This window comes from Pyxicephalus adspersus, chromosome 10 (assembly GCF_032062135.1).
Source record: "Pyxicephalus adspersus chromosome 10, UCB_Pads_2.0, whole genome shotgun sequence".
Lineage (NCBI taxonomy): Eukaryota > Metazoa > Chordata > Amphibia > Anura > Pyxicephalidae > Pyxicephalus > Pyxicephalus adspersus.
Window position 1 is genome coordinate 4,949,080 of NC_092867.1, and position 12,735 is coordinate 4,961,814.

Below are 12,735 nucleotides of genomic sequence, written 5' to 3' on the forward strand. Positions count from 1 at the left end.
AGAATTTAATCCGGGTTACTCTACACCATCCTTCAAAACAGATATAAACTTCAACAGTAAAGCTGTAAAATCTGCAAATGCTACAGTGCCTTCCCACAGAGAGTCGCTTACCCCTATTATAAAAACTGCAGCTTCTAGAGGGTTCAACTCTGCTCTGTCTCCTTCACCATCACCGGATAGGCTGGTGTCCAACCATGTTAGTCCTCCTGTAAAGATTGGGTTCATCTCTGCCAAGGATTCTCCGTCTTCACCAAAAGTGTCCATACAGGTTGGTAATTCTCAGTGGAGTTCTGCAAGTTCTCCTCCTCACACAGGAGCACAAGGTCATGAATCTAACCAACCAGAGGAAGAAATGCTTACCAATAATTCAACCAAGAAAGCTGTACAATTATCGGTTTCCCCTCCTACCAGCCAAGCAGCACCCTCCGTATGTGACGATTTCCCAAATTCTGCTGTTTCTACAAAGCAACAGTCTTCAGCCCTCACGGAAGCTAAAGGTAAATAGGTGCAGATCTGTCAGATGGTGTTGGAAATCCATGTTTATTTCATATATATAATATAGTGTAATCCTTTATAATGTTAGAATTACTTATCACTTCATCAAATGTACCTCAATGATCAGTATTCTTTATATACTTCAACCCATTTACATAATTTCTTATTGTTCTTTCTTTGGACTAAAGAACAATAACCTTCATTTTCCCTTTTTGTTTGGTAAACATACCATTCAAAGTGTTTTATTCTATAAGTGCAAAAAACAAGCAGGGTCACTAGGTGAAAATAAAGAGAACTCTCTCCGTGTTTGTATGGGTTTCCTCTCACATATCAAAAACATGCAGTTAGGTTATTTGGCTTCCCACCAAAATTGACCTTAGACTGTGTTAATGGCATATCACAATGGTAGGGACATTGTAAGCCCATTAGATGGCCAGGTAGTGACATGACTATGGACTTTGTACAGCGCTACATAATATGTTAGCGCTATATAAATACTGTGTAATAATAATGAATGAAAAGAGCCTGAAAGGTAGAAAATGATTGCAGCCACCACATCTTTGACATTAGGAATTAGGTATAAATTATAGTATTAATATTAATTTTACACAGTATTTATATAGCACTGACATATTACACAGCGCTTTACAAAGTCCATGGCCGTATCACTAGCTGTCCCTCACAAGGGCTCACAATCTAATGGCCTTACCTCAGTCATATGTCTTTAACACAAGGTCGATTTTGGGGGGAAGCCAATTAACCGCATGTTGACCGCATGTTTTTGGAATGTGGGAGGAACCCGGAGTACCCGAAGGAAACTCACACAGACGTGGGGAGAACCTGCAAACTCCATGCAGATAGTGTCCTGGTCGAGATTCGAACCAGCGCTGCAAAGGTCGCAGTGCTAACCACTGAGCACGGTGCTACCCATGACAGAAAGGTGCTAAATAATTTCACAGCTTGGTGCCTATCTTAAAAGAATAGTTTGCATGGTTACTTCCACTTTCTTAAATACTAAAGAATATACTCCTTTTTTTATTGCATGCAGATACACTATGTTGCACAGACTAGTGCACAGTCACATTGGCAGTATAGTAGAACTAAACATGGTGGGTGGAGAGCTTCTGCCGAATATGGGACATGCTTGCCTTACCTTACACCACCTATCCTTGCAGCAACCTGTCATTGTGATGCCACACACCGAGCCAAGCTCTGAGCTACCTGAAGCATCTGCTGTGTAGTTCAGAGCAAAAACAAAAGGCCACCAGGAGCCAGGGAGTTAGTTATTTGACTAAAGAGATGTTGCAGGTCCATTTTGTCAAATAGTAATACCTCCAGGTGGTTTTCCTTTTTCTTGATTTAGGTACGCTTTGTGTTCGCACTATGGGGCTGTTTTATATGCATTTTGTACAACTTGTTTTCCTGAAGTATCCATGTGTGCCATGATAATATTTTCTTGATACCTTTTGCTCTCTGGGATCTCTAACAGGTCCCTCCAGTTGTCAGCACAGCACGTTGTTATGTCCAGGAGCCCATGAAGCCAGGCTGCCCAGTTACAAATATTCCAACTAGAGGTTGGGCTGCCACATTTGTGCTGTTCATATTCGTGTTAGGTTCATCAAATGAAGTTATGGCTCATTTGTGTCTGTTGTTTAGGATTTTCCTTGTTTGTACATAAATGGTATAATCTTTTTTTTTTGTATGGTGATTATTGTGGTATTTGCATCTCTAAACCCCCGCTCTTCTCTTTTTTAGGAGTCAGTGTGGCACAAAGCTGGGTTTCTGTTGACTTGCCGCTAAATGAGCCGCTCACAGCATGTGTTTTAAGAGTGAGAAGTCCGGACTTGCTGTATGTTTTCCCCAAAGAAAACCGAGGTAAGCAAAGTACAACAAGTGATCTTCTTTGCCTTTTATCCATTATAAATATACCTATTGTAAATATATTCAATATATTTATTGTAAATATATTCAATATATTTATTGTACCAGTAAATGTATTCATTATAATATATTATATTATAGCATATATAATATATATTATTTACATACTTCACTCATTTATCTAGTATGTAGAACCATGTACATGATGAGCCTTTAATCTAATGTCCATACCATAATTCTATGAGTAGTCATTGGCTATTCAATAGTGCAACATTTTAATTATTTCCTATTGGTTGCAATATTAAAGCCTCCACCAAATTTTGCACAAAACATAGGGCAGCACTGTGGTTAAGTGGTTAGCACTCTGGCCTTTGCAGTGCTGGGTCCCAGGTTGGAATCTTAGCCAGTACACTATCTGCATGGAGTTTGCAGGTTCTCTCCATGTTTGCGTGGGTTTGCTCTGGGTACTTTGGTTTCCTCCCATCCTCCGTTAGGTGACATACAAAACCTGTAGTTAGGTTAATTGGCTTCCCCCCCAAATTGGCCTAAGATTGTATGAAAGATTAACATACATAAACATTACCATACCTGAAGACATTACCACATGACTATGGTAGGGATTGTGAGCCCCCTCTGAAGGACGGCTAGTGACCATGGACTTTGTAAAGTGCTGGGTAATATGTCGGCACTATATAAATACTGTGTAATAATAATAATCTTTCCAAGGACAGCTATCTAAGTAAAACATTTCTCTGGTCCTTTTTTCCATGTCTGCTTCTTTACTAATATTGCGTTCCAAGTACAAATTCCACTCCTGATTTACATTTTCAAGCTGTACCTAGTAAAGTGACTACTAAGTATATTGTTATATTTCCTCTTTTTGCTTCCAGTGGATGTGGAGAAACTGCACCAAGTAATGATGGATATATTTAGTTATTGTACTGGGGAGATGGAGCCGCCTGACTATACACCGTCTGTTGGTGACGCTTGCTGTGCCAAATTTACAGGTCAGTAAAAATTTAAGCAGTTCTGGGTCTTATGAAAGAGCCACACCCAATCCCTTCCCCTGTTCAATGTGCTGCTTTTTTGAAAATTATTATGAAAATAAACTTTTTAAAACTTTCTAAAAGTGAAAAAAGTTTGGGATTTAGATATAATCTTACTATCTTGTTTAAAAATCACTCTACTTTGGGTCCCAACAATATTGTGAATGACTAGTCCACGTTAGTCAGTGGACTAAGAAGTAAGACAAGTACTGGTTTTAACCTAGAAAGTTTATACACTTGGCTGTAGTAATTATGAGGTGGCCTAACCCTTTAATTCTGCATACAATTTGAAAAACGCAAAAAACCAAGAACGGGTTTTTAGGCCAGTTGACAGATAAATTCTGTGCATGTCATGTGACTTTCTGTCCGCAGCAGACGGTCAATGGTATAGAGGCGTCGTCTTGGAGGTGTCTGACTCCACAGTGAAAATAGCTTATGCGGATTATGGAAATATAGAGACTGTCCCATTCTCTTGCCTTCGACCCGTAAAGGAACGCTTCCTATGGCCTCCCATGCAGCTCACACGTTGTCGTCTAGACGGTAGGTTATTCCCTAATATCATTTTATTGGAATCTGTTGTGTATTGCTATGAATACCCATTGATCCCATTCTCTCCTACAGGCGTGGTCCCACCTAATCATCAATGGTCCCCTGAGGGGACACAGGCCTTGAGCAATCTTCTGCTAGGAGCTGATGTTGTCCTCAGGGCACGGTCAATGGAAGCTGGAATATACTCAGTGTCTATGGAGAAAAAACAGGAAACTGGAGTCATGTGTGTAGAAGAGAAGCTGGTGATGTACGGTCTAGCAAAGCATGCTGAAGTTATTCCTTTCAAAGGTGTCTGTAAAGGTAGTTTATGCACTGAATCTGCTGTATGTCACCAGATATTAGTAGCTCAATGTACAATCTGATTTCCTATTTCAAAGATTTTCTTGGTTTTATCTCAACTTAATCTCTCAGTGATAATTTTCTGCACTTGTAGGGCAATGATGAGGTACAATAGACCCATTTGAAGGGGCTGTTAACACATTGGGCCTGATTTATTAAAGCGCTCCAAGGCTGGGGAGCATACACATTAGTGAACCTGGGTGATCTGGCAAATGTGGAATGGATTTCCTAGAAGTAATTTGTTATTTGGTAGCAAATGTTTTCAGTCTTGGACCAGATCCATTCTAGACTTGCTGGATCACTTTGCCTTGGAGTGCTTTAACCACCTGAGCGTTACACTGAGGTCTAGATTTCTGTACCAAAAGCGTTACAGGTTTTCATGAAATTTTTTTTTTTAAATTGTAGACCTGTAACTTACAGAAATATGTCCATGAGCACAGGGGGACCGAGATTTTCCCTACATTAAAATCCCCACTTACCTGGTAAGTGGGGATTTTAATGTACGGAAAATCTCGGGGTTAACCAAAAGAGCAACTTTTTTTAGCCCGTACCAAGGTCGGGCTTAATGGTCGGGAGGTTAATAAATCAGGCCCAATGCATCATAACACACATGGATATTGCAAAACACAGCACATGGCCATAGCAGGAACACTCCTTAAAGCGTACATAAACTAAAATATTTCACTTTACATAAGGGACAATAGACAATATTAGACAACATAATATAGGGTTTTTTTTTTTTTTTTTAAGTCCAACACCCAATTTAAAAGAAAAAAAATAGTTGGTGCAGCACTGACCCTTTAATTCTTGATTGCCTAGGCAATCGGGAATCAATGGAAGCACAAAGCCTCCTGGGATACCAACTTCAAGCATCCTGGGAGGCTCTTGGGTGCTCCTTGGCGCATGATTGAGGAGCCCTTTCAACAAAAAAGGGAGAAATTTTTTTCCCCCAAAACTACGTCACCTGATCTTGTGCCTACATCGCGTGAAGAAGAACCCGGAAGAAAATGGCTGGCCTGAAGACGGATACCCGGACAACTCGGGACCTGATGGAAGAAACCTCCAGACCGATCAACTCTGCGGGATTGAAGGTAAGTGTATTTTTTTTTGTTTTGCCCACTGAGGTAGTGAACTGTTTGCCTGGATTTCAGCTTTAGGGTTTTACCTATGTCTACACATACTCTCCCTTTACTTCCCTGTCACTCCATTCCACTAAAACATGGAGTAAAACTTTTGGAAATGGATAGCATGTTTCTTCCTTCCCCCATGTAATGGCACCAGCACTGTCTATTAAGGCACCAAATAGGTTACCAAATAGTAACAAGTTCTCCCAGTCACACTTGCTTTATTTAGGCCTGAGCCTCCAGTATTTATGTACGATCATAGCCTAGCTGTGTGGTAATAGTAGAATTTATTGTAGCGTATACTCCAATCCATCTTGTAATTCTTTTTATATTTTAGAGAATGATGGCTGCTGCTGCCAGGAGCTGAAGAAGAGGGTAAGTGAAGTGCAGGCCTGCACCTGAAATGTCTGTCATGGTTCTAACATTATACAGTGACAAAAATCAAATTGTTTTGTTTTCCACTTTGATACGGCAATTAGGTCTCAGCCATAATAGGAGATTTCAAAGACGCCCGTGCAATTGCTGTTATCTTGGCGGATGACAGGGGATTTTAATGAATGTGAGATGTAAAGTCAAATTTCACACCGATGCCATCAATTTCATGTGTAGAACAAGCAGAGGTGTCATGTTTGTTTTAATGTTCAGCGTTTACCCAGATCTGTCTAGACTGCTGTTATCATCGTCTTCATCCTCCCATTATTATACAGAATGCTTTGCTCTGACTTGTCCCTGATTTTCTGCTGGTTGTGCAGCTTGTGGGCTGTGTACATATCAGCGGGTGACGGCACTTCTGTCACAACAGCTGCAAACTGCAGTGTTAAAATGTGCAAGGAAAAACTTTAAATTCAAGATGATATGATGTTAAAGGTGTCCAGACAAAGGTCCTTCTCCCTGGAACTTTAGAGTTCCAGCTAAATGATACAACTGCAAATATTATTTAGTTCACAGAACCAACTTGATTGGATATAAATTGTGTAGAATATTTAGGTAAGATAATCCTACACTCTGCACCAGGGCTGTCAAATGCAGGTTCTTGACAGCATCTGCACACATTTTAGTAAATTATGGTTTTATATATTTCAGAAAATAATTCTTTACCAGTTTGTGGCTCTTAAAGCGGAACTACAGTTTCTTTGTTTGGGTCCCACGTCGTCCTGGTATCCATGCAATATCATTTATTGAATCTTGACTAATCAACTTTAACTTAAAGCAAAACTAAACTCAAAATTAAAAAAACACACTTACATTAGCCCTGCAGATCCGTTCGGGAAGTATTTTTCGACTGGTTCCCGATTTGTCCCAGTATCCTTCTTCGGTCTAAATCTGCAGAGGAAGCGCCGGGCGCCAACATCATCTTCCCTCTTTTTCCGCATTCTTCTTCCTATGTCACCCGATCTCACACTGCGCAGTTGCATATTCAGGTGACGTAGATGGAGATAAAGATTGCCGATCATACTGCGCATGCATGAGATTGGCAATTTTTTTTTTCTTCCATTAACCCCCCTAGCGGTATTCCTGAGTGTGACTCGGGGTGTATTTTCCAGGCCAAAATCGGTATTCTCAAATCACACTTTTAACTAAAAAAAACCTCACTTACCTTGCTCCATTGTCGTCCCCCGTCGTCCTGCTGGTCGCCGCAGGTCCTGGGAACATGTCCTTCCTCCTCGATCTCCTGCTGGGGAATGCAGCGACAACCTTCAGAGTTTCCCAGTGACGTTGGTGCGGACGGATCAGAGGGAAATTCCAAAAATTTTGTATTGGATTCAATACAAACTAGCTGTATTGAGTCAATACAAAGAAATATTCATACAATATTTATACATAATTATATCAAATATATACCGGTATATTATACATGCTACTGTACACTTATATTACATGTTTAAATATTTTTTTTTAACAGATGTTTTGTTATTTAAAGTTTATAAATAAATGAATTAAATTTATTAAATATCGGTGAGTTATGCCTAAGCGTTATAGCCCACAATGAAAAATACATTTCCATGCCAAAAATTGCATGGAAATTTGCACGCAATTAAACCGCTAGGGAGGTTAAAGAAAGAGATTTCTATTATTTTACAGATTGGCTGGTATAAAGGAGACATACCATGGTGGCAATTGCTATAATGTTGGTTGCTGAAACTTTTAAGTTTTATTTTACAAAATGCAACCCAACTAATTTTTGTGGTATAATGGTCATCCCCCAGTCTTTAGGGTTCTGGAATGCAGTAGGAAGTGATCCAGTGTTTTGTATGGGTTAAACTCTTTTTTATGGATATTTCTATTCCAATGCTCTCAACTGTGGCTTAGTGACATGAAGCCATAAACTGGAGCAGAGAAAAATTCGATAACTAATAGACTGGAGGAATCTAAGGCAAAAACAAGTTACTACACCCCTACCAGCTGCCCCTGGGACCCCCTGATGGTGCCCTAAAACTCTTAAAACATGTTAAATTGGTTTATATAATTTATAAATCAAGTTCTTGCACTGCAGTACTTTTGTTTTAAGTTGTTATTGCAATCTTTATCCCTGTTTGTGAAATCTCTCCCTAATTCGGGTTGCTGTGACATTTGGTATAGGAAAGGAACTGAAGAGGAATCTTCTGATTGGGGCAGAGACATCTTTTAGTTTCTGATACTTTTAGATTTCCTTATAATGTTCTGAGTAATAATTTCATTGTCACAATTGAATGTGTTACTATTCAGCTTTTGTTCTAATTGTTTCTGTTTTTGTACAGGTCCAGAAGCTGGAGACAATGCTTGAAAAACTATTAATGAACTAGAGCTTAAGTGCCGAATGGAGAAATGTTTGTTCTCTACAGCAGCCTCTTATTTTTCTGATGCAGTTTAAACAATACAACTTCCTTATGTTTCAGCGTATTTCCTATATTTTGTAAACTTGCTCAGGTATTGGCTAGGCTTTGTTATATGTAAGGGTTTTGTATATATTTCATTTATAAGCACTTAACATTTCAATATTGTTTGCACTAATGTTGTATTGAAATACCTCAGGTGCTGTTTGTATGTGAAATACAGTAACAGTTTAAAAGTTCTTGAATATTATATTTCTGTGATAAGTGGAGACTGGTGGAATCGTTCCCTTGGTTTCTTGTATCTCTTCTAGGATGTTGTGGCTGCAAGATGGCCTTCCATAGTACAAACATCTAAATTTATTAAAGTCTTCCCATGCAGGTAAAATCTACTGGTATGTCAGCAGTGAAATCAGCTGCAAATTGCTCAGTCATTAAAAAAATTAAGCAACTTTAACTAAAATAATCTTATTTAGTTGTCACCTTTCCCACGGACAGCCCCTGATTTTTGATCTGTTTTAAGTGGAGAGTTTGCAGAAGTCTCTCTAGCATTTGATACTTAAAGTAGAAGAAAACTTTTGATACTCACCTGTCCTCTTTCCCAAGCAGGGTTTCATCATTTTTATCCCCTCCGTTTAGAGGCGATCTTTGGCCATCTTGATTGGCACGGTCAGGATGACATAACTCCTGCTAGGTATTCTGCAGCTCCGCTTCTTTTGATAGGCTGGTTGGTGGTATCATTGCAGAAGGGGCATCTCCTGTCCCTGTCGGAATTGTTTGGTCCTGAGATTCATACAGTGCTTTTAGCAAATCGAAGTTTGTGGCCTTGACTATTCTATACTGATAATATTTAGTACTAGGTCACCTCCCAGCCCACGGAAGGAGCAGCAGCAGACTGATAAGCTCATCTCTATCCTCTTATTAGCATGATTTTTTTTGTGTGCACATTTAAATGCCCAGTTTCTGCTGTGCAGTTAGTTATAGGAGGCTCATACCAAATCACAGTCAGGTACTAATGCTAGTAACATCTAAAAATACAATACCCTTTTTTTAGTAAATACATAACCGCATTCATTGTTTTCTTTTTACATTTGCTTAGAGTTTAGCTTTAATACATTTGTTTTGGTGGTGTTCTCCTTTTGCCTTGTTGTTGAAGTCCCTAAGCGATACAAAAAAGCAAGAAGATGAGCACATCAATAGTCCACCCAGGTCAGAAATGTAAGTGATAGATGCCTTTCGTCTGTCATTATGCTCTGAATTAGAAGGCAGAAAATGACAAATGAGAAGCTTCTCATCCACAAAGCGGTGGTGGAATGCGAGCCGCGTGCCTTGTAGTTAGTTAGTCAGTTCCCTCATTTAATTGATAAGTTGTCTTCCAAACCTTGAGTGCCCCATGTTTAGGTGTTCTGGTAATTGTAAAAAAATAAATATACCACTGCATGGTACAGAATGTAACCGAAAATAAAATATGAAAACCTTGGTAACATCCCAGCTTCAAATCTTCCCTGTAACTGTCAGTCTTCCTTTTCTTGCTTGAGGATTTTTCTCCCACTTTGCAGGGAGTTTCAGTTGATACATTGGTAGTTTATTTTGCATGAGTGGCCTCAACCTACAGGACATTGACAATTATTAGGAAATAGTAAATATTAATAATAATAATAATAATAAATATTGCAAAAATATGTAATGTCTAAAGTGTTTGCCTTGACCAAACACAATGAAAAATATACTCGGTATATCTTCGCAATACATTCACATTTACCTGTGTTTCATACCTTTAAAGTGTTGGGAAAAAATGTTTGAAACAGACCTAAACCATAAAGAAAAAAACAGCAGGTCCCAACTGGCGATGTCTCTTCTGCAATAAAATATACTTACCTGCCTGATTGTAATTTTTAAAATACACTCACCTGTCAGGCCCCTCTTTCTTATATTCTTCCTGGTTCCTATTCCTGATTGGGTGGGCCGGAGCGAAGTAACTTCTGCGCATGTTGGTTTTTTTTAAGGCAATCAGGCATGTTTTATTGCAGAAGGGACTTCATCTGACTTTTCTGCAGTAATCTGTCTGATCCCAAATTTTTAAGGCAGATCTCCCCTAAAAGAGAAAAATGGTATGAGGTTCCCCATTAAGTGGTGCTGCCTGTGACAGTGGAATCAATAATACCAGGCAGTCTGTCCACAAGGGCAAATCGTTTTATTTACAGCAGCTCCTTCACCGAGTCCTGCGGTCATTTCCTACAAAACTGATCGTTAATACTATGCACTGCCCTCTTTTTGTAGTTTACTGAGATCACATGACCAAATAATAGTCATGTGACTGCCTATAGTTTATGTAAAAAAACAAAAGTTGATTGTTGTTCTGTTGCAAAGATTAAAGAAATCTGTGTTAAGCATTTTTTTTAAATCGGCAGCCTGCGAATACTTAAACTAAACCTGACCGTATTCCATCAGAGGGCCATCTTCTTCCGTCTTCTCATCCTAATTGCGGTTTTCAGCTATCTTGATTGGCCTGCTTTAAAAATTTGTGATCAGACATGACTTCATTGCAGATATGGATAGGTGATGTCTCTTCTGCAGTAAAGATTCTTACCTGTCTGATTGATCCATGTAATGGTAAAAATTGGTTGGTTTGTACCAGTTTTTTAAAGCTTGGTAGGAAGAAGCTGTAGATGGGTGGCAGCTCCTGTACTTTGACCCAACTCTTCAGTAAACGCCCAAAAACAGCCGAGTGGTTGCCTAAAAGTGCCGGGTGGTGCGCCCAGCTAAAAGGGGCTGAGGAGAATGCTTCCCAGCAATCCCAGTGTTTTCTGCCGTCGCTGAATAAACATTTCCATCATCCCAACCCAGCCAAAGATGGCTGAAGATTGGAAGATAAAAAAGATAGCAGCAGCCATCTCTGACAGAGCAAGGTCAGGTGAGTATAGAAGGGTTTAGTTCTGATTTAAGTATATAAATATCCTTGATGATCAAAGTATTCCATCACATTCCTTATTTCCTTTACAACACTGACATTGCAGTGCCTCTACTGTAATGAAAGCTAAAGCAGTGTCCTGGGTTGCAGACCTGACACCACTGCTTGGGATTTCTGTGCAGCAAAGGCAGAGTTGTCAGCTCATTACAGCAACTTAGGAGCTCTGTGTTTCTAGGCGATCAGCAGGTAATTCTCTGTATTTGCATCATTTTTAAAAAATATATAACAATGAGAAAATGCATGCAAGTATTGAATTATTTTTGTTTTGCCCATGCATACACTTTTTTTTAACTTTGACACAAAATCAACAAAATTGGCCTCGGCTGTCAAATTTCTTTCCTTTTTTCTTTATTATCTATAATGGATAAGTCTTCATTATAAAATATTGTTCTGTAACGGCCATGTGATGTCTGTCTAACTTTAGTGGTGTATTTTGTATCTTTTATGTTTAGAGACTTGAATGAAACCATTTTAGTTTCTTGTATCTTGTGTAAAAGGAAATAAAACCTTAGTTTGAGTGCTGTTATTTGCTGTTCAGTAAGTAGACTTTCCTTTTCAATAAAATGTTCCTAAGATATTGGGTGTTTATGTTTTTATATGGCTTTATAAGGCAAAGATCTCCACCATTGTTCGGTTCTGAACTCTATGAACATCAGGACTGGTCGCTGCCCATTGTGTACAATCGTTCACAGCTGCTACTTATGTCAGTTAATGGTTGGTGGGCACAAGGAGGCGAAATAGCCAATGAGCAGCTCACCACTGTTTAGTCTTTATTGCCATGAGCAAAAAAGACTATGGAGATTGGCGTGGTGTCAATGGAGATTGGCATAGTAGCTTTGTTTATACAAGACATTTGTTCTAGCAACTAATAGTTATGTGCAATATCATTTAGTGAATATGGCTAATAAACTACCCTTAAGAGGAACTAAACTCAAAATAAAAAAAACACCATTTCTCCTGCAGATTCGTTGGGAGGTTTCTTCATTTGAATCCTGGTATCCGTCTTCGGCCCAGTGCACAAGAAGCGTTGGGCGCCGCCATCTTCTTTACTCTTCTTCCGGGTTCTTCTTCATATGTCACCCGATCTTGCACTGAGCAGGCGTGATTGGGGGACGTAGATGGGGAAAAAGATTGCCAACCTCACAGCTCATGCGTGTGATCTGCAATTTTTTTTCTTCCATTATAGAAAGGGCTCTTTTGGGGGACATAGTTGGGGAAAAAGATTGGCAACCTCACAGCTCATGCGTCCGATCTGCAATTATTTTTCTTCCAATATAGAAAGGGCTCTTTCTGCACATGCTGGAGATCGAGCATGTGCAGAAGGAACAGCCAAGAGCCTCTCAAGATGTGTGTAATGTAGGTATCTCGGGAGGCTCTGCCCCTCCATTCTGTCTTGATTTCCGCGGCGAGTTGTGTACCCCTTTATATGGAAAGTAAAAATTTTGAGTTTAGGTCATCTCCACCATCTGTTCTCTCTACAATCATCTTCTAGGACAGAAGAACCTAAGAAGTAGGCCTGC

General features: G+C 39.4%; 1 protein-coding gene across 1 annotated transcript in view; it reads left to right on the top strand.

The window, feature by feature from the left end:
- Positions 1-11,792, top strand: part of TDRD1 (tudor domain containing 1) — a 31,319-nt gene extending 19,527 nt beyond the window's left edge. Inside the window, exons 16-22 of the mRNA XM_072424783.1 lie at positions 3-497; positions 2,251-2,370; positions 3,267-3,383; positions 3,795-3,962; positions 4,044-4,271; positions 5,772-5,809; positions 8,173-11,792. Of these exons, the coding sequence (XP_072280884.1) occupies positions 3-497; positions 2,251-2,370; positions 3,267-3,383; positions 3,795-3,962; positions 4,044-4,271; positions 5,772-5,809; positions 8,173-8,217 (1,211 nt within the window). The 3' untranslated portion in view covers positions 8,218-11,792. The remainder of the gene's footprint in view (positions 1-2; positions 498-2,250; positions 2,371-3,266; positions 3,384-3,794; positions 3,963-4,043; positions 4,272-5,771; positions 5,810-8,172) is intronic.
- The last annotated feature ends 943 nt before the right edge of the window (positions 11,793-12,735 follow it).